Genomic DNA, 26079 nt, shown 5'->3' with positions numbered 1-26079 from the left:
TCATACAAAGAGATTGTGGACCTCAAAAGCTGCACATATGTAAACTCGCCTTCCATTTCAATCATCCAAAGCCTCAACTTTTTGAAGAAATTCCATCCTTGTGTAGCAACTATTCTCTTTTTGAAAAGCAAATGTGATATCCACATTTTGTGCATGTTGTATGAAATGTAAAGACCTTATTTGCAGACCCGGTAATGTCTAGAGAAGTTCCATATCTAAAGAAAGTTGGATGGGGAAGTCTAGGAATTGTATGAGAGGAGCCAATGGCCTCCTTAGGGGATCAGCGATAGGATACTAGGTTTTAAATTGATGTAAAATGCCTTTGTAAAGTAAATTCAAAGAGTCCAATGTGATCAAAGGTAATATTACCCAAACTAAAAATCCCAATCATTGATTGAATTATTGATCAATGGACAATTATCAACTTTGTAAATAGTAAATAGCAATACACATACCAAAGCAAGTGCTTGAAGCAAAAACTCTAATTTTACAATTAAATTATCTGCTGCATTTAATATAATGTACATTGTATTTGGCATATGGATAACATTGGGACCTCTAACATTGACAATTAAAAAAATATTCAAACTGAAATTATTTAAATACTAGGATAATGAAATGTCCCCACTATTAGGGATGGTTCAGGACAAGTAATACCTCTAAAATAATGTTAAAACTTAAACAATTATAAATCTAACTACACTCTTCTACCCTCTATCTTAACCCCAACCTTAAACGTGTCCCCAGATCGAGTTTCCTAACCCTTAGTTATTCTACCATCTTCCCTGAAGCGCAACCCTTAATATTCTTCTTGGGCGGGACATCCTCTATCTAAGGCCAATAACCTATGCATATGTTGACATCATCAAAATATTATGGCACATGGGGATTGTCTATTAATCTTAGTCATGGTGGTCAGATGGAGACCTTAATGCCTCACATGAGCCATGATAAAGATTCCCTTAATCTCCATTGTGTCAGCCCAATGGACTAACACAATATTATCCATTTCTCCTCTAGCCATTCATACAGGGTTACTCATCTCTCACACCGGCACGATAGCTATTCATACAAGGATCTCACTTCCTGCATTGGCACTATGAGGATTCCATCTAGTTAGATGGAGCTAATCAATCTCTCATACCAACACTATTAAAGTTTAAATAAATCTCTTCCTTATATAAAACTATATCAATCTCTTCTTAACATATCAATTTAATGAACATAATAGGCAAAAGCCTACAACGCAATGGTAACTTGTGAGCCTCTCATGTGGGAGGTCTTGGGTTCGAATCTACCTTCGCTTAACATATAATAATCATTAATTCCAACAAATAATAATAATTAATCTAGGCTTTGGCCATTTATCGATCAAAAGAAATATATATATATATATATTAATAAACATAAAATATCCATATATTATCTATTTTAAAAAATTCTGGGATACATAACTTTTCTGCCCTTTAAACTATTGCTGCCTTTTTCTCATTTAATTGCTTATTTCGTGGTTTTAATGCATTTTGTATGTTATGGTGCATTCCTCCTCCATTGGGTAGGGGTGACGTGGGTCATTTTCAACGTGGCACTGAACTTTCTATTTCGCTGATGTCACCTTGCTTTGAATGTTTATTTTCTTTTTATGTTTGTAGTTGATAGTCTTATGGCTCATATGCCTGATTCCTTTTTAAATATATTTCATTTCATTTGCGCCTTCTCTCCAAGATGATACTTAGAAGTTGATTCCATCGTTTCGTTTTATTATTAATAATTATTTTAAATCCTATTATTATATATGTGAATGGGTGGGTATGAGGTCATGACCAAATAACCGGTTCCCCACTTATTTAATTATAGTATTTGTTTTAAATCAATATAGTTTGTTATATTAAATTTTAGGATTAGCTTTTAATGATTACTAATCAATTATATCTATTTCTTATACTTAATTTAATTATTTGATTATTTATTTAATTACTTAATAACTATTGACTGAATTATATTTGATTATTATTTATTATTAGTATTTATTTATTTATATTTCGATTATTATAACTTAATATTAAACTGTATTATTAGATGGGATATTATGGATAAACACCATATAATAGCCATGTTTGTTGATCCATGTGAAATTATGAAAAAACAATTAAGTAATCGTATATGGATGTGACAAAATCCTAAACTTCTGTTATGAGCCGGTCTAAGAGAAATGATAGGCAATGGCATAACCAAAACAAAAACTGTAACAGACTTGACAAACATAAATATGGCTGGTAAAAAGTAAAACCATAACAACCAGTATTTCAAAAAATGTGATGGGCCCATCAAAGCATTATCATATTGTTGGATTTTACAAAGGGATGTGACAAAATCCTACATTTATGTTCTGAGTAGGTCAAAGATAAATGATAGGCCATGGCATAACCAAAACAAAAACTGTAACAGATTCGACAAAAATAAATATGGCTAGTAAAAAGTAAAACCACAACAACCAGTATTTCAAAAAATATGTGCTGGGCTCATCAAAGCATTATCATGTTCTTGAATTTAACAAAGGGATAAAGATAAAAGAAAAACCTCACTTCAATATCAACTTTTACACTTGCATTTAAATGATTAGAAGCACTCATGAGCACAAAGGAACAAGATGAACTGTAACTATTTCTACTCCTGATTGTAGAGATAAATTCCCAATGTCTTACCACTGAATCTTGAATCTCCTGGGACTCGTACTCTGCAGCCACATGAAGAAATCATAGCTGTAAAGTACAGAGCAAATAAAAAAGAAAAAGCATATAAAGGTCAAGAAAAAGCTACTGCTAAAGATAGTATTATAATTTGTATAACAGAAAGCCTCATTTTTTTAATTGATTGTAGTAACCCCCAACCAGCTCTAACTTTGAAAACACTAATTTTCTTTTACCCTTCAGAGTCTCTTCTGATGCATTGAATTTTATTTTTTTTTTTTTTGTTTTGATATATGTAATTTTTTTTGAGTTTTTGAAGATGGTTTGAACTAAAACAAATTGCAAACTAATACTATACATCAAACTTTCAAATGCTTGGATTAATTAAATCTACATGCCATAATGAATCCTTGTAAGAAGAACTTTTTTTGATTGGGAATGAATACATAAAAACATATGCACAAACTTCATAGAAACCTGGTATAAAACATCAGTTGCTGCTGTAGTATTTTATATTTTTGTCCCTCAACGACAGCATTAAACCTTCTTGCATGTGTTGTAGCAGCTTAGTACTGTAGCATTTACTGTTCACGGGTACTGTAGTGTGTTATTATTCACGGTACTGTAGTGTGTCACTATTCATGGGTACTGTAGCGCGGCTACTGTAGAGCTACTATTCATGTCACTGTAGCAGCAAACATAATTTTGATTTGCAAATGATTAAATCTTAATCTTCCACAACCAGCAGATATACAAACCTCTAACCTTGAAACCCTTGAATAATCTTTGCATTTCTTCACCAATATGCTTGAATAGAACACCTGTGTGATGTCCTCCCAACAGCAAATTCATTGGGTATTTCACCAGCTCAAATGGAGGCACACAAAAGAACTCTGTTCTCCAATGGCAAATGCTGAAACCCTTGCTCAGAGCTCAAAGAAATCAAAAATTAAATATGTAAATAATGGGTGCCTAGCAATGAAGCTCTTGCCTCTATTTATTCATTTCCTTCACCCCGTCTAGAAGGAAATAAAATATTATTTAATTGCACTTTCTAGAACCTTCCCCTTTCTAATACGGTAATTATTTGTGCTTCTAGAAAATTAAATTAATTAAATATAAAGTCGCCTTTAGATTTTTTTATTTATTGACTGACTTTAATTTAATTTATTTCTCCTTGTTTCTCTGCCTAGCCTTCGGAGAATGAAAGGCTAAGAACTCCACTGAAGGCCTAAAAGATGGGGTACATTACAACAAGTATTTTATTTAGTCACTTATACTTTGAACTATCAACATATTGTAGATTGTAATTACAAATTAACAAGATTGATACAAAATCCTGATGGACGTGCCTTAGTATCTTCTCCAAATCGCACAGGCAATGTCTAGGCGCAATGCTTATCTTGCTCAAGTCAATTGCAGCCTCTCAAATCCCAGTCCCAGGTCTTGACATTAAATTGCTGGTCAAATTTGTAGATCGCAGACCTGCTAGCAGGGCCAAAATATTATTCGCAGGTCTGATATATGAATCGCAGGGCCAATATTTGAAACACTGGGCCTGAATATTATTCACAAGTCTGATATATGAATCGCAGGGCCAATATTTGAAACGCTGGGCCTACTAGGATTGATGCAGGCTTCCAATAAACACAATTACTGCCACAGAATGGACAGTGGTCACCTTGTTTATGCATAGGCATTCCTAAACTAGAAACACACGTCTCCAGAATTAAAAGCAGCAGTTATAATATTAAATCCCAGGCAAATTCTTCAATGATATTAGCTTCCCAAGATAAATCACAGGATTTTCAAATAGCAGACAATTCCCTTCAAATCACTCAATGAACTTCAGCATCAAAACTTTCCACTCAAAACACCTGTACATCAAATGCAAGAACAGAATTCTGCCCTTACATATGCAGACTGATTCCTTTCAGCTTGCAAGAGGCAATGCAAGTAAGTCTACAAAATGATATCTCCTAGCAAAAGTAAATACAGTAGGAGACTTTCAGAATCATTGACTTGATAATTCTCAGAATAATGATGACCCAGTTCGCAGGAGCACCAAATTGATTCTCCAACAAAAACCAAAGTTTTTCTAGCCACAATATGAACAGTAAGGAAGATATCAAGAAAATATCAAGTCCATTATACTTCAGCAATGGAATGAAAACACTTCTCAACTTTACAACCCTTATACTTCACCAAGGGCACACAATTCAAAAAAACAAAAAAGATAACAGAAAAGCAAATAAAAATTCAAGCGTGTTTTTCCAATGAAACGAACTCACATTTATAATCCCATGTTGACAAAAATTTCTGAAAAGAACTCAACCTTGGAAATTGTAAAATTTTCTCAAAAGAACTCAGCTCTTGAAACTTTACAACACAACTCTTTTAGTAACTTTTAATAATTGACTTAAGGCATATAATTAATTAAATAAATGGCCCCTTCCAATGATGACTCAACCCTCAACTTAAGTGAAGTTATAAAGTTAAGTTATAACTTTATAATAAGCCATTTAATGATAATTTGGCCACTAAAAATATAATAACTCCCAAAATACTCATCATTTAAATATGTCGTCTGGAATAGGAGTCACACCAATTATTTCTCCATGTGATCAATTGCACTTTCCAAAAATAAAAAGGTTTCATCTCAATCACACCCGACTTACCACAAATAGTAAGTATACAAAACTAAGCCCAAACAAAGTCCATCTAAGCCAAACCGAGACCAACCTGTAACTTACTGAATTGTGGAGAAGACAAATCCCTCCCCAGCCAGGTAACTGCCTTAGAAGACCCTCTATTCACAATAATTAGCCTACGAGGATCACAATAATAGGCTAATATCTCTAACTCCAATGCTGGCAAAAACGGGACATTACATTCATTGACACTCAAATATCTATTTGAAGAGTCAATATGAAACTAGCAAAACAATAAACTTACCAAACTTAACCTTGATTCAGGTCAATGAAGATTATTCTCAGCAATACCATGTCATTAACAAACCACAAACTTAATGAACTATACAAATAACAACCTATCATATCATAATCACAATATAGATTCTTGCAAATACACCTATGTATTAATATAAATTCTTGCAACTGCACAATATAGAATCATTTATCCTTTGCATTCCTTGATTTTGCAACGAACCAATTTCTTTGGATATGTAAGCATGTATGGATTGTGGATTCTTCACAAGACTGCTAATACTTTCTCTCTACTCTTGCTCATGCATATCTCTTTGACTTTGGTTGTATATTCTTTTGATTTCTGTAATGACCATCCCAAATCTGATGATGCCAAAATCTGATTTTGTTGCTTTACTAAATTTCTGATTCTTTTGGAAGGTGTTGTCATTTTTTTATTTCTCGTGATTTCGTATTTTAAATTTTTTTGTTTGTTGTTTATTTGATTTTTCTTGATTTTAAGTGAAGTGCAGAACAAATAGGAAATACAACCTGGAAATGGATGTACAACAAGAACGTACAAATACGGACACTAATACTGATTTTATTTGCATCAAATATTCAGTAACATACCCATACAGTCAGGTATCGATCTGATACAGAGATCTGAAAATGCAAATCGGTCGCTTCATGCTCTAAATGGTCACCAAGAGACACTCCCCTAATGCCCGATCAGTAAATAGGTCTGAACCTTGTGTCTGATCTATGGACACTACGTCCAGCTAGGGCTTGGCTGCAACAACACCAAGGAGGGTATGGCTGGCTGTGTTTGATAATAATTGTTCATAAGTAATGTTAAAAAAATCTAGATCTGCGACTTGTTACTTCAAATCTGCTTCTCACACTAGTTAATCTACGATTTCGTTTCCACCAAGCTACAAGATAATCTTTCTTGAAACCTGTGGATGATAAACTGCGAGAGTGCCCTTGAGCTAAGTCACAAGATACGTCAAATTTCATTCATGAAACTCGAATTTCACCAAACTTTTCCCCTTTCCAAACTTCATCCGAATTTTATGATATTTAATATCATACTATTATTTAATATAATATTATTTTATTTTAAAATGATATTGTGTTATTTAGTTAACTTATTTAGCAATGTTAAACTATTTTGACAATTTTGTAAATATATTACTAATATTAAAGAATACATTATTTAGTTAACTTATTTAGCAATGTTAAACTATTTTGTCAATTTTGTAAATATATTACTAATATTAAAGATTACATAAATATATATAACTTAAATATAACGTCAATTTTTTCTCCTGAATTTTTACCCTTCGTGGAATTTCATTCAAATTTTATGATTGACAAACTTGAATTCAAATTCGAACCTCATGACTTAGCCGTTGGGTGAAAGTCTCACACTTGTAGGCACTTGATCTTCCAAGAATTCTCATTCCCAAAAGCCTGAAAGCTACTTCTGAAACTCGTCTTCACTCCAATTTTTCTCCATGCAAAGAATGACAAATGGAATCCCCAAAATAACACTTTATGTACCTCCAAGATGGATTCATCCCTTTTATGATTACATACTTGAATTTTATTGTTTCGTTTTTTTTCTTTTTAAAACTCATCTCTCTCATGAAATTCGATTCCGTTATGTCTCTTTTTATTAAACTATTTTTAGAATCAACCTATTGAACCTCCCTAGGTGTCATGCACATTGTGGTCTCCTTATTTGCTGTAATGTTCCTTTCCAGCAAAAACCAAGGCCATCCTTCCTCCGCTCCAAAACTACACCTTCAGAATCGACTTCTGCTAGGCCTAGAGGTGAAACCGGTGTCCATAAAATTGATGGGGAGGATAGCGGTTGTATGGTGGCCACAATAGGGGTTGTACGATGGCAATAGGCAAGGTCATACGGTCGGGAATGCAAGCAGCACAATGACAACCAAGCAAAGTTGTACGATGGAAATAGCAAGTCGTACAGTTGGTGATACAGGTAGTACGGTTGGTGGAAGGTCGTATGGTAACCAGGTTAGAGATCGAGGGTCTGTACGGTGTGACAGAAGGATGTTGTATGGTGATGGTAGATGACCCATACAGTGAGGGACTAAATATGTTGAGCATGACGAAGGTGATGCAGTACAACGTTGATCTTGGTATACGCTCAAGCTAAGTCCTCCAGAATGGATTAACAACTCAAGGAAATTGTACAAAGAGACACCAGAATATATTGTGATAAACACAGATATATATATATATATATATATATATATATATATATGTATATATATATATATATTCAAACTAAAATGGTGTTTCGGATTTGCCAGATCTGAAGCAAAGTAATACAATAATGGAATAGGGTGAGGGTTGAATCCCATTGAAACCGGAGAAACCAAGTAGGGAAGATCTTTCACTTCCGAAATGGCGAACAATAAAGAACTCCAATAGGAATTCGTAGTACAAAGAAATAATCCAAATTGAATACCTACTACTACCTACATGCCGTGAGTTACCCTTCGGAGAAACTTCTCGACGGTTTACAAAGATAGCAGACAGCCATACCTACAAAAACAATTAAATAAAAAATGGGTTCAAGATATACTAAAGCAATCGACCCATTAAGAAAGGTTTGATTAAATAATTATTTTATGACAGGAACATTACAATCCTTCTGTCCCAAAATTTGCTTGTCCTCAAGCAAATGTAAATCTGATTCTTGGAAACCTTCTGTAATCAACTTCTTCTATTTCAAGTCAGGTACCAAGTAGATCTTATCGTCGTAGTAAATGATATCATCAATAACTTGGTGTTACATCACAAAATTTTGACCTAAATTAAAATAAATTATAGCCATTGAGTTGATTAGTTAAAAACTATTGTTTTCCTTGATCGTGTGAAAAGGGTAGTTATAATTAATCATTATTTCATATGAACTTGGTTGTTAACAATTATTATGTATTATTGCTTAATGATTATGGTAGTTAGTCGTTACATGTCATATATTCGATGATAGTAGTTAGCACTTGCTTGTTTACTGGATGATGGTAGTTAACTATTTTTACAACTATTTGTGTTATATGTTGATATCAATTTATTATGGGAGAATTTGTTATTATTGTGGAGTTGCACGGGTGGTTGCAGGAGCAAACGAAGGGGAGAAAGCATTGCTAAACGGAATCTACAGAATCAGGCACTACTTTATTCCACTGACCCGATCGTCAAGTATGGCCTCTAACTTCCTTGGTAAGGACCTAGTGACTACATAACAAGGTACATACATTGGACACACATGAGCTACTAGGGAAACAAATAAAAACATTTATATATTTAAATATAATCAAAATTTGTACCTTTGTTGTTCTATGTTGGCATCTTCATTATTCATATAGATATATATATGCACATATGTATAAAGGTATGATGCCACCATGATATTAAATATCCAAGCTCGTCTCTATTAACATATGTATAAATATATGGGGTAAAGTGTTGACTGTCCTATTTTTACTTGCAGCGTCTGGGATCATATCATGTTTAAAAATGGCCTCCATTTTCTTGATTGTCACTTCCCTTGATCCTTTATTTGACATTCCTCGTAGTAACACCTTTCCATCCATCTCAAATGAAAAGTCCATCCTCTTGAAACATTGGGTGTACTAGTCAAGGGTCTCCATCCACTAGATCCCCAAAATGATATCAGTATTAACCAAATCTCTGACAAAGAAATCATCTATCAAGGTATAGTTTCCCATGGAATTTTTTAGCTATGGGATCACATGAGTGCAGGGTAACAAGGTTCCTTTAGCAACCTTAACCTCAAATCCTACATGCTCTACTTCATGCAAGCCCTTACTAGTAACCAAAGATGAATTGATGAGATTGAATGTGGCGCCACTATCAATCATGACTATGACTCATTTCCCGTGAAGTGTGCCACGGACCCTGAAGTTACTAATTCCAGCCATTGTAGTGAGGGTAGAAATAGAACCCCCTTTTTGTATCAATGCATTTATTCTCTCCTACTGGTTAATTTCTTCATCAGTCACTCTAGGTACCTGTCCTTTGCCATCATCAAGAGACACCTCAATGTATTGAATCTTTCCCTTCCCAAGGCAGCGATGACCTAGTCGCCATGGTTCCTTGCACGTGAAACAAAGTTTTTTCCTCTGGAGCTCTTGCCGAGAGTCTTCATCCAATAGAGGTTTTTTCTGAAGTGGCTCCTTGTCTTTGTCTTCTTGTGGGCACAATGTTGGCATAGCTATGTGAGTTTTGGAGGAAGATGCGGCCATGTCACACACCTTAATAGCTTCATTGAGTGAGCACGGATTGAACCCTTTGATCCAACCTCTAAAAGGCTCTCTCAGGCCATCCATGAATAGCACGATTCAACGTCTTTCAGAGATGTCTATGACTAGTACTGATAGCTTTTGGAATTCGGTGATGTAATTGTCTACTATACCTATTTGCTTTAACTGAGCTAGATGTTTGAAGTTTAGCTCAGGATTCTTCCCATTGAAACGGCCAATGAGTCTCTCAATGAACTCAACATAAGGGGTTACTTGGTCGCGGACAAGAGTGACCAATCCATGGTGCCTACATTCTTGCGCCGCGCCACTCCTTCTAGATGGAGTGTTGCGAACTTGATTGCTTCCTCTTCGGGCATCTAGTTGAGTTGGAAATAGGTGTCTACCTTCAGAACCCATGCTTGTGCAGTGATGGCTCTAGATCCATCAAATGGTGATAACTTTAATTTTTCGATCTATCTCCTAAGATCATTAAAATAACCACGATTTCTCCCACCTGAATATCTCATTCTTAGATCAACATAGTCCCTATAAGATATATCACCTTCCATATTCGCGTTCCTCCAATCTTCCTGAAGTTTTTCTTGCATTTCTTGAAAAGTGGGCTCTCTTTCTTTGCGCGGTGCTTATGTCCTTGGAATGAAGATAGGTATCGAGGGTCAAGAGCGAGAGGGTTAAGAGTTTGTCCTTCCCATAACAGATTCGTTGTTATGCCCATTTTGTTCTCCTGTTGTCTTTTCCTCGGCCAATTTTTGTAGTGTTTCCTACATAAGCCTTTGGGTTTCATTGATTTGTATTTGATTTCTTCTTATCTCTTAAAACATTCATAAGTTCTCGCATAGGATCCTGAGGATCTGTCATTCTACCAACAAGGTTATTTCACCCTCTCCTTCAGGCATTCACTTCCATAGGCTAGCAAAAACACTAGCTCTGATACCACTGTAATGTTGCTTTCCAACAATAACCAAGGACCTCCTTCCTCCGCTCCAAAACTGCACCTTCAGAATCGACTTCTATTGGGCCTAGAGGTGAAACCAGTCTCCATACAGTTAATGCGGAGGATAGTGATTGTATGGTGGCCACAACAGGGGTCGTACGATGGCAACAGGCAAGGTCGTACGGTAGGGAATGTAGGCAATACAGTGACAACCAAGTAGATTCGTACAGTGGAAATAGCAAGCTGTACGGTTGGTTATACAGGCAATATGGTTGGTGGAAGGTCGTACGATAACCAAGGAAGAGATCAAGGGTTCGTACAATGTGACAGAATGATGTCGTACCGTGATGGTAGATGAGCTGTACGGAAAGGGATTAAAGATGTGCGTGAAGGTGATGGAATACAGCATTGATCTTCAAATACACTCAAGCTAAGTCCTCCACAATGGATTGACAACTCAAGGAAATTGTACAAAGAGATACTAGAGTATGTTATGATAAACAAAGATAGATATATATTCCAGACTAAAATGATGTTTCGGATTTGCCAGATTTGAAGCAAAGTAATACAACAATGGAATAGGGTGAGGGTTGAATCCCACCGTAACAGGAAAAACCAAGCAAGGAAGGATCTTTCACTTCCGAAATGGCGAACAATATGAAACTCCAACAAAAATTCACAGTACAAAGAAATAATCCAAATCGCACACCTACTACTACCTACATACCGTGCTTAAATACCCTTTGGAGCAACTTCCCGATAGTTTACAAAGATAGCCGACAACCATACCTATTGAAATAATTAAATACAAAATGGGTCTAAGATATACTAAATCAATCGGTCAATTAACAAAGGTTTGATTAAATAATTATTTTATGACGGGAATATTACATTTGCTACTTCATTAAAATAATATATAGTCACTTTATTAAATTGCAAACTTTATTTATTTCATTAGAATACTAAAGCCATTACTTTAATATCCCATTTTATTCCAGAAAACCATCAACTAAACTGAAAATAGAAAACTGAATGTTGCTACTAATCAAAGGGTATTGCAAGTCCCCTCTTAAAAGATTGGACCATCTCCTATAATTTAGAAAACTTTCTACAGCCATCTGAAATGTCTCAAAATGCATCAATGGCCATCTCCTAATCTCCTAAAAATTATGGATCCTCCTAAAAAAGAAGACTACCCCAAGATGTTTAGAATGGCTCGCAAAGCCCCTTGCTAGAGTTGAAAACCCCCAATTAGCTCCTTTAACCACTCTATAGACCTACGGGAACTCCTAATTGTAGGCCAAACCTCTGTTATAGTTTGGATAGCCTAAGAAGGAGGCATTGCAGTCTGCCCTCCCCATGATTGCTTTTCCTCAACCAACTTCAACTTAGGATGTTGGAGTATCTACTTAGTCTCCCTTCTTGAGTTCACCACATAATCCTCCTTAATCTTTGCCCTTTGGTATCAATGATGGCCTTGGGGTGTTAAGATTTAAAGAGACAGAAATTACAATTACATGCAAATGTATCCAATCTCAGAAAATAATAATGCACACAGAAGACAACACAAGACACAAATTTAACGTGGTTCACCCAATCCATGGGCTATGTCCACCAAACAGCGAGTCCTGTATTTTATTATCCAATGATTACAACTTTATTACAATCTGTAGTACCTTACAGCTCAATACCACCATGAGAAGCTATTATTGCATCACACATCATGAAATCCCTAACCCTAAGCCATTTTATACAAGATTTTTTTCACTTTAGGGTTATAGTTAGAACATGTTGGCCCAAAAACTTGTCGATAAAATAGGCCAAAATTATGAATTGTACAATATTTCTCTGATCAGTCACCTCAAACTAACAATCTCCCACTTAAGGACTAATCAGGCTCCACACTAGACAACAATCTCCGACTTGGAGACTGGTCATGTAGCAATACCGGTACTTCATGAGGCTCTTACTGGATCGAACCACCCTGGACTTAGTTGTTGTTTTATTCTATTTAATCTAGAAGACCAACTGAAGTTGAAGATGTAATGTTCCTTTCCAACAATGGCCAAGGATAGCCTTCCTCCGATGCGAAATTACTCCTTAGGAGTCGACTTCTGCTAAGCCTGGAGGTGAAACCAGTGTTAGTACGGGGGGAGGAAATGGTGGTCACAAGTAGGAGTCGTACGGTGGAAAAGGGAAGGTTGTATGGTAGGGAATGCAATCCGTACGGTGGAACCCAAACCAGCAAGCAGGTCGTACGTTGGAGATGTCAGATGGTTGTATGGGGAACAGAAGATAGTCTGTGGGATCAAATGGGATCCATACAGTGGAGGAGTTTATCGTACGATGTGGGGACAATGTACGGTGATCCCAGATAGTAATACAGTAGAAAGAATGAAAGATGTATGGTTGATGGGGCCAATACGTTGGGTTTTGCACAAGGACACCAAATATTTGAGAGATGTTCCTTCAGGTCGTACGGTTATGTGAGTGGTAGGTCATATAGGGGGAGAGAGTGAAGTGCACGGTAGTGAATATGTATGTCGAGGAAATAATCAATGCTGAATAAAATATCCAAATTGCAAACGCACAGAGATAATATAGATAGATAGATAGATAAAAATTTAACGTCCACGAGGCTAAAAATAGCCTATGGGACAGCAAGACAACTCAAGCAAACTTAAGTAACAATGTTCATTGCTTGTGTAGGATGATGATGAGTCCACCCAATTGCTCAATGTACTCTTCGTTGAATAGGTTATGCCAAGAACTGTCACATATAGTGTCCGCAAATTTATCTCTACTACTCTTGTAGGCTTCACATTCTAAAATAAAATGCTGTTCAGTTTCCACTTTCCCAAAATTGCAGAATCTGCAAATTCTTTCTTCCCAAGCCTCCTTTGGCCTCTTCCAACGTCCGGTCTCACAACGAAGTTGGTGAGAGTTGGTTCTCAGCTGAGCAATAAGAATTTTAGCCCTCCAAGAAATGTTGGTTCCTATGTATGCTTTTTGGAGTTGATCACAAGCGAGGTTGAACTCATTTATATAATATAATTTCTTCCTTCCGATCTCGCTTCTCCAATTTCTCTTGTAGAATTTCTCCATGACAAAGACCTTTATTTCTTTATTATTTGTGGGGCACATATTGAATTGAATATTCCATTTACTCATCCATTTAATGTTTTGTTGCATCCATGTCCTTTTTCGCTGACATAGTGTATCACTAAAGACCACTTTAGGCCATCTATCCTCTTCCATTTTTTCGATTCTTTTTAGATAACTTAGAAGGCGAACCATAGCAAGTGCCTCAATAGGAGCAGCCCCCATTTCACTTAGCATGATATCATATGGAACAGTGCTTTTGATTTTAAACTTGCTTGTGATCAAGCGCTTTTGGATTCCTTCGATTTGTTTCCATTGTGCTATAGTAGTGTTGCTGGCCCATAATTCACACCCATAAAAAACAACTGGCAGCACAAGAAGACCGAACAAGGTTTGAATAGTTTTCCAATCCCACAACTCTGCTTCACGGCACCTATTCTGAAGAGCATAAAAAGCCTTCCACCCACCTAATATCCTTTTATACCTGTAGCTAGACCAGCTTAGTTTTTTGTTGAAATCGATGCCAAGGTATTTATACTCCGCAACTTCTTCAAGAACACTTCCATTGTAATAAAATTCATGTTGGTGTTGTTTTTTATTATTAGAGAAAATCATAACCTTAGTCTTGCTGATATTGACCTGCATCCCCACCATTCCGCAAAAGCGCTCAAGAGAAGATAGATGATCTTGCAAACCATAGGCAGATTTAGCAATTAAAATGAGATCGTCCACATATAGGAGCAGCTTTATAACAAATTCACCTAGCTGAATGCCTTCACCCTTTTGCATGTTTAACCACTCTTCCAGTTTGTCAATATATAAACCAAACAAAGTAGGAGATAAAGGGCAGCCCTGTTTGACCCCGATATCGCTCCTAAAACATTCTGAAATGCCATCTGAAGTTCTGATTTTAACTTTCACCTCTTTGTACATCCTATGAACAGCAGCTCTGAGATGCATAGGAATCCCCAATTCTTCCATCCTAAACCAAAGCTTGTCTCTCGGGACGGTGTCAAAAGCTTTTTAAAGTCGACAAAGCAACAAAATACCTCTTCTTTTTTCTCCCATTCTTTTTCAATAATGTGTCTCAAAGTGACACAGTGATCCACTGTCAAGTGCTTTGGCCTAAAACCAGCTTGCCCTTTAGCACATTTATGGTTTTCTTCTGCCCATTTGCTGATTCTAGTTTCTATCATGCTGCCAAAAAGTTTAGCAAAGAGGGTATTGATCATTATAGTCCTGTAGTTGGAGGGATTGTTAACATCACCACTCTTAAAAAGTGGTATTGCAAGGCTGATTGTCCAATCTTTCGAAAACCCTTCTTGGCAAATTTTGTTGAAAATTTTAATGATGTGCGGTGCAAGAGTTTTCATACCCCACTTCAGATATTCTGCTTGAAGCGCAACAAAGTCTTTTGCTTTACCTCCACCTAACTTCTTAATCCCTACCTCTATCTCTTGCACAGTGAAAAGATTTGTATCATCATTGACCAAACGTGGCTGTCCCACTCCACCCTCTTGTTCATAAAGTTTCTTAGCATATTCAAACCATTGGGTGGCAGTGATATTATTATTTTCAGTTTGTTTTCTCCTTGGTTGGAGTTCTTTCCAAAAACGTTTCGGGTTATTTCTGCCCAAGAAAATTAACTCCTCTCTCCTTGTGAACACAAAATCAGTTTTTTTCTTCTTTAGGATCTGTTTGTAGGCCTTAATGTCAAGGTTAGTTTTATTTGACTCCCTTAGGTTTCTTCTAGCCCTCTTGTATTCCTTATCAAACCAAGCATTGGCTGGAAAACAATTAGTTTCAGATTTTCTATTTTTTGCTCTCTTGCATTTTGAAAGAGCCTCATGAATCAAATTTGATAAATCATAACTGTTAACACCATGTTTATACATAGGGTGTCCCATACAAAGTTCCTCAAGAGTAGTTCTGAAAGTGTTACTGTTTTTTGAAGTTAACAAAATTCTGCCCTGAGAAGGGGGGTATTGAGGGCCTTGGGTTTTTGCTCCAATCCGCCTATCTTTTGCCCAATACAAATTTACGTACAGCGGTCTATGATCTGATTTGAGATCCCAAATGTGTTCTCCAATTGCAACTTCTTCAATATTTTTATACAAATTCTGCGAACAAATTACATAATCTACCACACTTGCCCCGTTGTATGTGTTGCAAGTGAAAGTGCCTGACTTAGCCCATCTAGCCAAACCATTACAAATTATGAGATCAAATGTGCCACATAGAGTGATCAATTCTTCTCCAAAATGATTGCAGCCTTTAGCATCTTCGGATATTCTTTCCCATTGATGATTTCTTTCTTCTATGAGCCAAATAGGGTTATCATTTACTTTGGAGCTGAAAATACTTGCTTGCCAATTTGCTGTCCTATAATTGAAATCTCCAACAAGAAGAACATTCCCATGCTGCGAAAAAATAGCAACATCTTTCTTTAACGCAGCATAGGGGTCATTGTGATCTAAGCCACACTTTTTATAAGTTTTAGATACTTGTGGAGCAAAGTAACAGGCTGCAATCCTGATAAGAGTGTTATTTTCCACAATTTTGAGCCATATAAATTGTTTATTAGAATCAGTCTTTTACAACTGAATGGCACGACCTTCCCTTTCTTTTACTAGAACCATTATACCTCCATGACCTTTACCATTTCCCACTACCTCATTCCACACTGCCATCTTCCAGTAGCCTTCAAACAATGGGGTCTTACATCCCTCATGCTCATGTGTCTCTATGAGACAAATAATGTCTTTGCCTTCCACAATAGGTCCTAACCCAGGCCCACGTCTCCATGGATAACCTCTGCAATTCCAACAAACTAAACTTAAGGACGCCTGGGTTAAGTTTGATTGCTATTTGTTTTGATGTGAAAGACTCGAAGTTGAGTTATTATCGCTAAACGTGATTGCTGATCTTGTTGTATCGCTGCATGCTAATGTGTTTGTTGTCACACCTTTGTTGCCTTCTTGCTGCCCTTCATTGGAGCGGTAGCCAAAATGAGCAATAATTGCTTTTCCCTTGAACATCCAAGCTCTTTTGCCTTCATTTCTAGCTGTTCTGATTTTTTCCATTTCCATTCTTCTTTCTACTTGCTGTCTCATGGTTAAATCCTCCTCTATAACAAAGCGAGAACCCCTCAAGAGCTGTTTTTTGTTAAGTAAATTTTGTTTGTCGCTAATGTTGGGCATGACTACCTTGATTGGCCTATTTCTCTCAGCTTGTGGTTTGCCAACCCTCCAAGCTTGACAGATTTGTCCTTGCCACAACAACACATCTTGTAGGAAATCCCTCGTTAAGTCGAGGGTGTGTTCGCCTTCCCCATAATCTTTTATCCCTTTGATAATTATATTGGATGCCCTAAGCTGCCTTTCCTTGACCTCTCTGTCTTGTGTGTTCACACGAATCTTTGCCTCTTGTCTTGCCATATCAAGGTGTTTGTTGTTTTTGTCCCAAGTTTTGGTGACTTCTGAAAAACTTCTCCTCTCCTCTTCAACCCCTGCCTTTCCCAACGAATTAGTGTGAAAAATCGGTCTCTCCTTATAATGAGATGACTCGATATTTGTTGTGACCTTGTTTGTTTCCAATGTAGCATTCAGATTTTTCCATTCATCCTTCATGTTCTGCCATTCAAGCTTCCCTGCTAAAAGTGTTTCTTGCAGCGTTGAGATTTGAGTTTTTAAAATGTTGTTATTATCTGCAAGAGTTTATTTGCTGCAATTAACACCTGCATATTACGATAACTTTCTTGTTCCTTAGCCTCTAAGAGTTCCAACCTCCTCTTGGCCCTCAATAGTTCTTGCACATAAAGATCTGGATGCGAGAGGTGTGGAGTTAGGGCTGTAAGTGATAGAATCAACAAAGTTGCTACTACCACGCAAATGACTGTCACCATCTAAGTGTGGAAGGGGGTATATTTTGACAACATCTTTTTATTTCTTCTCTGGTTTATGCAATCTCTGCCTGTGTTTCTGCTTTTCATGTGACCCTTTCAAGCGAGCAAGTCTACGTTTTAAAATGCCCTTGAACTGTTTAACGTTGACCCAAATATATTTCCTTGTCTTGTCGAGTGATGCCATTTTGACCTGACCTAAATGGTTAGTTTCAAAGTGCACCAGAATTTCTTGACCGTTTTTACCAATGATATGGTTTGTTTTCCCAATGCTTGCATATCCACCGTTTGTTTTCCCATTGTTTGTGTATCCACAATTTGTTTTTCCATTGATCAAAGGAAAGAAGGACGAAACAAAACTAACAAGAGCAAATATATAAAACAAAAAAAAAAAAAAAAGTCGAAAAGTGCACCTGGAAACCCCTGGCTTAAAAGCCTACCCCTATCTTGCTGTGGGCTGGGCCCAGCCGTTGTTTTTCCCTTGGAAACGAGCCTGTCTGAAATCTGAGCCTGTCTGGTATTGTGTTTGCTGCCTAGTCCCACTGTGATGCTCCGGTGTGATGTTCTGGTCCCACTATGCCATTACCTGCTTAGTGCCCTGTCTTTTCTGCCCTTATTTTTTCAAAAAACACTCTAGAAAACCAATTACCGAGCCAAATTTTTCACCAGAAAACCAATCCACAAACATTGATGGTGAAAAATGTACACACGCTCAAATCCACAAACATTGAGCAACATTTGCATAGATTGCATGTGTCGCCTATTACCAATACTATTTCCTATTCATTGTGTTAGGTAAACGTTGCTTTCAAGTGTAAGACGAAATGCATCTGCTGAAGGAATAAGCCACGATGTGCCTCGTCCCACCGCGCATTGCAATTTATAGAGAAGGTATATCAAACATGAAATAGAACTTATATCGCAATGAATTATAGATTGAATTTGCAAACAAGGGTGGTGCTCTGACTTGCCAGATCCGAGCCAAGTAATACACCAATGGAATAGGGTGAGGATTGAATCCCATCGAAACCGAAATAAAAAAGTATGGAAGGTCTTTCACTTCCGAAATGACAAACAGAGAATCCCAAGTGGAATCTGCAGTATAAGAAAATATAATCCAAATCACCTCCCAACTACTACCTAGATGCCTTGCTTGAATACCTGTTGGGAAAACTTTCCAAGGGTTTACAAAGATAATCGATAGCCACACCTACCTACGTAAACAATAAAAAATGGGTCCGAAATATACTAAATCAATTGGCCTATTAACAAAGGTTTGATTCATTATTTATTTTATGACGGGAACATTACAGTCCTCCAGTCCCAAACTTTGTTTCTCCCCAAGCAAATGCAATGTCGGATGCTGCAGAATTTGTTCACCTTCCCAAGTCGCATTGTCCAACGAGAAGTGTTTCCAGTGTACTTCCTTCAAAGTACAATTTTGCAGGGTCTTCTCATGTACATCAATGATTTCAATCGGTTCCACTATGAGCTCCCTTCATCGAGCGGGATAAGTTCTACAGCTACCGTGATGTTTTGTCCCACAACTTTCTTCAGGCAGCTAACATGAATGCGGTTTCTTCTGGAAGTTCCAACTCATAGGGGACCGCCGATATGGCGAGCTACACGATAAAGGTCATAAAACCATGGCTTCAATTTTTCTTTCCCTTTTTCCTTCAATGAGGACTGCCTATATGGTTGGAGTCTAAGATAAACCAAGTCTCCTATTTCAAAACTTCTCTCGATCCGATGACTATCAGCGTACATCTTTTGCTGATCTTGTGCCCTTCGTAAGTTCTCTTTCAAGCATCTCAGGATGTCTTGTCCTTCCTGAAGCTAATCCCTTGCCCTTGGTGTGCAATTAGCACCTAGCACCATGTCGATAAATGAAAGGGGTTCGTACCCATATAGTGCTTTGAAGGGTGTCATCCCGATGGATATGTGATAAGTGGTATTGTAACAGTATTCCACTAGATGCATCCATTTGACCCATGCCCATTATTGTGCGGAAACGTAGTTCCAAGCCTTCTAGCCACTTGTTCACAATCTCTATTTGTCCATCCATTTGAAGGTGGTAGCTCATACTTGGCGATAATTTTGTTCCTGCCAACCTAAACAATTCTGTCCAAAAAATACTGACAAACCGCCCATCTCTGTCACTGACAATGTTTCGGGGTAATCCGTGCAAATGAAAAACTTCCCTGAAAAATAAGTCTACTACCTGTGCAGCCTAAAAGTCTAAGGGGATGGTGAAGATGTGTTCATACTTTGTCAGCCTATGCACCACCACAAAGATACAATCCTTCCTGTTTACTTTAGGAAGTCCAGTGACGAAGTCCATAGAGATGCTTTCCCACTTCCGTTCTAGTATAGGTAAGGGCTACAGTAATCCAGCAGGTAAAGTGTGTTCGGATTTGTTTTGTAAGTAGACTACACATTCTCATACATACTGCAATACATCTCCTTTAAGTCCCTTTCATGAAAACCTCTCCCTGAGTTGTCTATAGGTTTTGAGAAACCCTGGGTGCCCGACCAAGGGTGAGTCATGTATTTACTTCATGATTCTTTGCTTCAATTTGGATTCAGGTACCAAATATATCTGATCCTTATAGTAAAGGATGTCACCCACTACCTTGTATCGGTCATGCTAAGTGCCACCATCCATTAGCTTACATGCAAATGTGTTTTGGAATATTCCACCAATAAGTGTGCTTTCTAGTCAACTATGATCTGAGATGGTAAACAGATGGCAGGTTTTCTTGACAAGGAATCTGCAACCACATTGTTCTTCCCCTTCACATATTCAATGTCGAAATCAAAAGCCTGAATCTTACTTACCCTTTTTTGTTGTCTTTCATTTAGATCCTGTTGCATTAGAAAATATCTCAAACTATTATGATCGATACAAACAACATACTTGGCACCTCCTAGAAACTGCCAAAATTTGGTTAGTGCATGCATGATGGCCAACATCTCTTTGTCATAAATGGAATATAGATGCTCTACTTTTGTTAGCTTTCGACTCTCATAGGGTATAAGATTTCTATCTTGCATTAATACTGTGTCAATTCCCTCTCTGGATGCATCACACACTAGCATGAATGGTTGTGTGAAATTGGGTGAGGTGTGAATCGAACATTTACTCATTGCTTCTTTTAACTTATCAAAAGTGTGTTGCTCTCTTTCATTCCATTAGGAGCCTTTTTTAGTTCTGTTAACAATGCGTTGAGCTGAGTGAAACCGCTTACAAACCTCTAGTAGTAACTGCATAGACCTAAGAACCCTCGCAACTCAGAGAGTGATTTTGGTGGAGGCCAACCCAGGATAACTTGAATCTTCTCTTAGTGGACCTGCACTCCATATTTGCTGATAATGTGTCCTAAGTATAATATCTCTGTCATTCCGAATTCACACTTGGATTCTTTAGCGAACAAGGACTGAGCCTTCATGATCCCTGGGAGCAGTTGTTTGTTGAAGATGCAATTTATGCAAGGCTAAAAAGTAGTTGGTGCGTTCGTTATTCTGAACGGCATGACCAGGAACTTGTAATGCCCATAGTGACAACAGAAAGCCGCCTTCTCCACGTCTTCTTCCCGCATGCGGATCTGATGGTGCCCGAGACAAAGATCTATTTTAGAAGATTAAATAGACCCATGTAGCTCACCCAACAATTCACTGATACTAGGAATAGGGTATCTTTTATTATTATCTTCTTATTCAGCGCACAGTAGTCCACACACATGTGCATCGTCCCATCCTTTTTACCCAAAACCACTGATGATGCAAAAGGACTAAAGATGGGGCAAATCCATCCTTTCTTGAGCAGTTCCTGAATTGTCTTCTCGATGTCATTTTTGAATTTCTTGGGATGACGGTAAGGCATGGTGATAATTGGTTTGGCATTGGCTTCCAACTCGATGGTGTGTTCAAACCTGCAATGGGGGGGTATGCCAAGAGGAATGTCTATAAAAACTTTATCATGGGTCCTCAAAATATTTTGAAGGTTATCGTCCCAAGGAGGGGTATATTGTCCTTTTACAGGTTCTGTTCAAACGAAACAAATGTCAAGCCATGCAATGTCATCATGCCGAAAAATTGCTTCCACCTGCTATGTTGAAACTCCCTTCGGTCCCTCATTGGCCATTCCACGGAGAACAACCTTCTTCCCATCGATAACAAAAGTGAAGTCCAACCATTTGAAGCTTTGAGTGTATTCATCAAGTGTCTCCATCCATTGTATGCCCAGAATAACCTCCATATCATCCAGGTCCACTATAAAGAAATCCTCTGTCACATTGTGGTTAGCCATGGTGATACTTAATCAGGGAACAAGGTGTGTACAAGGCAGAAGTGTCCCTCCGTCGACCTTGACCTGAAATCCTGCGTGCATCTTAGTAGGTAAACCTCTTCGTTTCACCAAAATGAGTTTATGAAGTTTAGAGTGGCTCCACTATCAAGCATCACCATGACCCTCTATCCTTGAAGGGTTCCCCATACACGAAAATATTGTACACCTTAGGTTCTCGCCTAAGGCGATGGTTCCTTCGCGTCGTACCAATGTTGCAATTCTCTCTGTACGGCTCAAATTAACCATTTTGGTGTCCTCGTGGGAATGGTTGTCTTCTGTGGGTAGATCCTCTTGATCATCCTCATCATCAGATACGACTTCAATATAGTGTATTTTCCCTTTACCAAGGCATTTTTGTCCAGGCTCAAGCAGTCCCTTGCAATTGCAACATAATTTCTTCCTTCGTAGCTCTTGTTTGGTAGCTTCGTCTAACGAAGGCTTCTTCTGCAGAGGTTTGTTATCTTTATCCTTTGGAAATACTGGCGATTTGGAGTGTGAATAACCTCGAGAGGATGATGACGATGATGATGCCATGCTCCGCGCCTTTTTTATAGCCTCCGAAAGGGTGACAAGATTGAAACCTTTTACCCAACCCCTCAATAGTTCTGTCGATCCATCCATGAAGAGCACTATCTATCTCCTTTCACAAATGTCCGTGACCAAAATAGAGAGTTTCTGAAATTCTATGATGTACTGGTTGACTGATCCAATTTGCCTCAATTGTGCTAATTCTTTGAAATTAAGTTTTGGGTCTTTACCATCAAATCAATCTATTAATCTTTCAGTGAATTCCGCATAAATATTTACTTGGTCATGCCCTAGTGTGATGGTGCCATGATGTCACCAATCATGTGCCACTCCCTCCAAGTGTAGTGCTGCAAAATTGATTGTTTCTTCTTTTGGCATTGGATTAAGTTGGAAGTTTCAGCCTTCATTACCCAAGCTTGAGCGGATATGGTCCTGAATCCATCAAATGGTGACAGATTTACCTTACTCAACTTTCATTTGAGACCATGGTTAAAATATCCTTAGTTTCTGCCTTTGAAATATCTCATTCTCAGTTCTGCGTAATCTTTGTAGGATATATCTTCCTCCAAATTTGCATTCTTTCAGTCTTCTCTCAACTGTCTCTGAACTTCCCCAAAGAGTCTTCTTTCTTCCAAGTGGTACCTCCATCCGTGGAGGGAAAAACAGCATGGAAGGTCAAGAGCATGCTAGATGAGGGTTTGCCTTACCCGACACTGAGTCCGCGCTGCAACCATTTTTTTTACCAAATATTTTATTATCTGCCAATTTCCTGAGAGTTTCTTCCATAAGTCGTTGAGTATCATTGATCTGTGCCTGATTCCTCGAAAGATCTCTTAGTATTTCCATGAGTTCAGCATTAGTGGGTTCTTGCTCTGCCATTCTCTCAACTAAATGAGATCTTCTCTTCTGGTCATGAACTCTCATTCATTGTCAACAGGCTAGTAGGATGATTGGCTCTGATACCATTGTAATGTTCCTTTCCTGCAATGACCAAGGCTAGCCTTCCTCCGATATGAACTTGCTCCTTAGGAATCGACTTCAGCTGAGCCTGGAGGTGAAACCAGTGCCCGTACCGGGGGAAGAACATGGTGGTTGTACAGTGGTCACAAGCAAGAGTCGTACAGTGGAAAAGGGAAGGCCACACGATAGGGAATGTAGTCTGTACGATGGCAACCTAGTACAGCAAGCATGTTGTACATTGGAGATGGCAGGATGGTCATACCGAGAATAAAAGATAGCCTTCGGGTTCCAATGGGATCTATACGGTGGAGGAGTTTGTCGTATAGTGTGGGAACAAATGTACAATGATCCCAGATAGTCGTATGGTAGCGAGAATGGAAGATGTACTGTTGATGGGGCCAATAGGTTGAGTTTTGCAGGATGACGCCAGATATTTGAGGAGATGTTCCTTCAAGCCATACAGTTATGTGTGGTAGGTCATACAGTGGGAGAGGGAGTGAAGTGCACATTAGTGAATATGTGTGTCGAGGGAATAATCAATGCTGAATAAAATATCCAAATTGCAAACGCACTGAGATAATATAGAGAAGGTATATCAAACATGATATAGAACTTATATTGCAATGAATTATAGATTGAATTTGTAGACAAGAATGGTGCTCCGACTTGCTAGATCCGAGCCAACTAATACACCAACGAAATAGGGTGAGGATTGAATCCCAACGAAACTGGAATAGCCAAGTAGGGAAAGTCTTTCACTTCCAAAATGGCGAACAACGGAGAATCCCAACTGGAATCCGCAATGTAAGAAATATAATCCAAATTGCCTCCCAAATACTACCTACATGTCTTGCTTAAATACCCATCGGAAAAACTTTTCGAGGGTTTACAAAGATAGCCAATGGCCACACCTACGTATGGAAACAACAAAAAATGCGTTTGAGATATACTACATCAATTGGCCCATTAACAAAGGTTTGATTGATTATTTATTTTATGACGAAAACATTACAGAAGAGAAGTTCAACTTCTCCCTTGCCATTTTCCATTTCCACATGTCCTTTTGCTTCAACTTCCATTTTAGTATCATCTCCCACGAAGATGTGCAGTACCTTTGACTGCTTCAATGAAGAAAAGTCTCCCTTTGAAGAACTCATATGATAGGAGGCACCTAAGTCAAGTATCCATTCCAAAGAAGAACATGAATTTGCCATAAGTGCTTGCCCTTTATCCTTTGAAGAGGTTGGAGTCGAATCCTTGGAAGTACCTGGCACTTGAATCTTGTTCTCCTTGAGTAGACTTTTTAACTCATCAATTCTTTTAGTCTTGCAATGATGCTCGTCATGATTTGCCTTTTTGCAGTATGCACAAAAAAGTTTGTCCTTTTCATTACTTCCCTTCTTGTTGGAAGAAGAATTGCCTTGCTGTGAGGAGGATTGTTGTGTCTTAGATTGTGATTTCTACTTCCACTGCTTCTTGTTGTTGCTAGAACTTTTCCCTCCTTGACTTGATTGGTGCTCATCACTAGCCACCAAGGGTTTGGTGTTTGATGACTTGAGAAGTCCGAAATCCATCAAGTGAGATTGTTCAACAATCAACATCTCTGCATATGCATCAAAATAAGGCTTCTGGTAAGCAGATCCCATGGTCAACCTGTGAGTATTAAAACTCGAAACAAATGAAGCATACTCTAAAAGCAGCCTCTTCAGGATGTGATGAATCAACTTGTCATCCTTCATGGGATTTCCACAATCTTTAAGAAGTGCCCTATACTCATTGGCTTTGTTGATGTAATCCTGAATTATGTCAAAGTTCTTTGGATCCAAGAGAAGTAGATCGTCTTCAATCTAAAATCCCTTTTCTTCATCCACCTTACCATACAATGTTTCAAGTTTGTCCCAAGCTGGTTTGGATTCTTTACAACTGGCAATGTGAAAGAAGAAATCTCTATGTACACAACTCCTGATAATTCCTAAAGCCTGTTGGTCTTTTTTTTCCATTCAATGAGTTCTTTTCATCAGTAGGTTTCGTAATTGTACCATCAACATAAAGACTATATCCTTTTTCCATTAATATACTTTATGCAATATATTTCCATGTAGAATAATTGCGTGAAGTTAGAGGTGGACATTTAAATGAACCCATGATGCAGAAATGAAAAGAGCACAAAAGAGACACAAGAACACAGTACACATCCCCCCTTTTCACTCAATCAAAAGACTGCCCCAAAAAAAATGCTTTTGGCACTTTCTAAGTAGTGCGTGTACAATGGGCCACTTGTCAAAATGAACAAAGTGGACTTTCTGATTTTGCTTTTACAACTGTCTTTTGAGGCCTAAATTTGTCACTAAGCACTGCAGCTCAGAT

General features: G+C 37.9%; 1 protein-coding gene across 1 annotated transcript in view; it reads right to left on the bottom strand.

Moving 5' to 3' along the window:
- Positions 1–26079, bottom strand: part of LOC149580157 (sphere organelles protein-like protein) — a 228577-nt gene that overhangs the window by 27765 nt on the left and 174733 nt on the right. The window contains exon 8 of the mRNA XM_089789771.1: positions 2706–2737. Within this exon, the coding sequence (XP_089645897.1) occupies positions 2706–2737 (32 nt within the window). The remainder of the gene's footprint in view (positions 1–2705; positions 2738–26079) is intronic.

The sequence above is a fragment of the Cupressus sempervirens genome, chromosome 1, assembly GCF_028749045.1.
Source record: "Cupressus sempervirens isolate cs-2001-9-10 chromosome 1, ASM2874904v1, whole genome shotgun sequence".
Lineage (NCBI taxonomy): Eukaryota > Viridiplantae > Streptophyta > Pinopsida > Cupressales > Cupressaceae > Cupressus > Cupressus sempervirens.
This window is presented reverse-complemented; position numbering and strand designations above follow the sequence as displayed.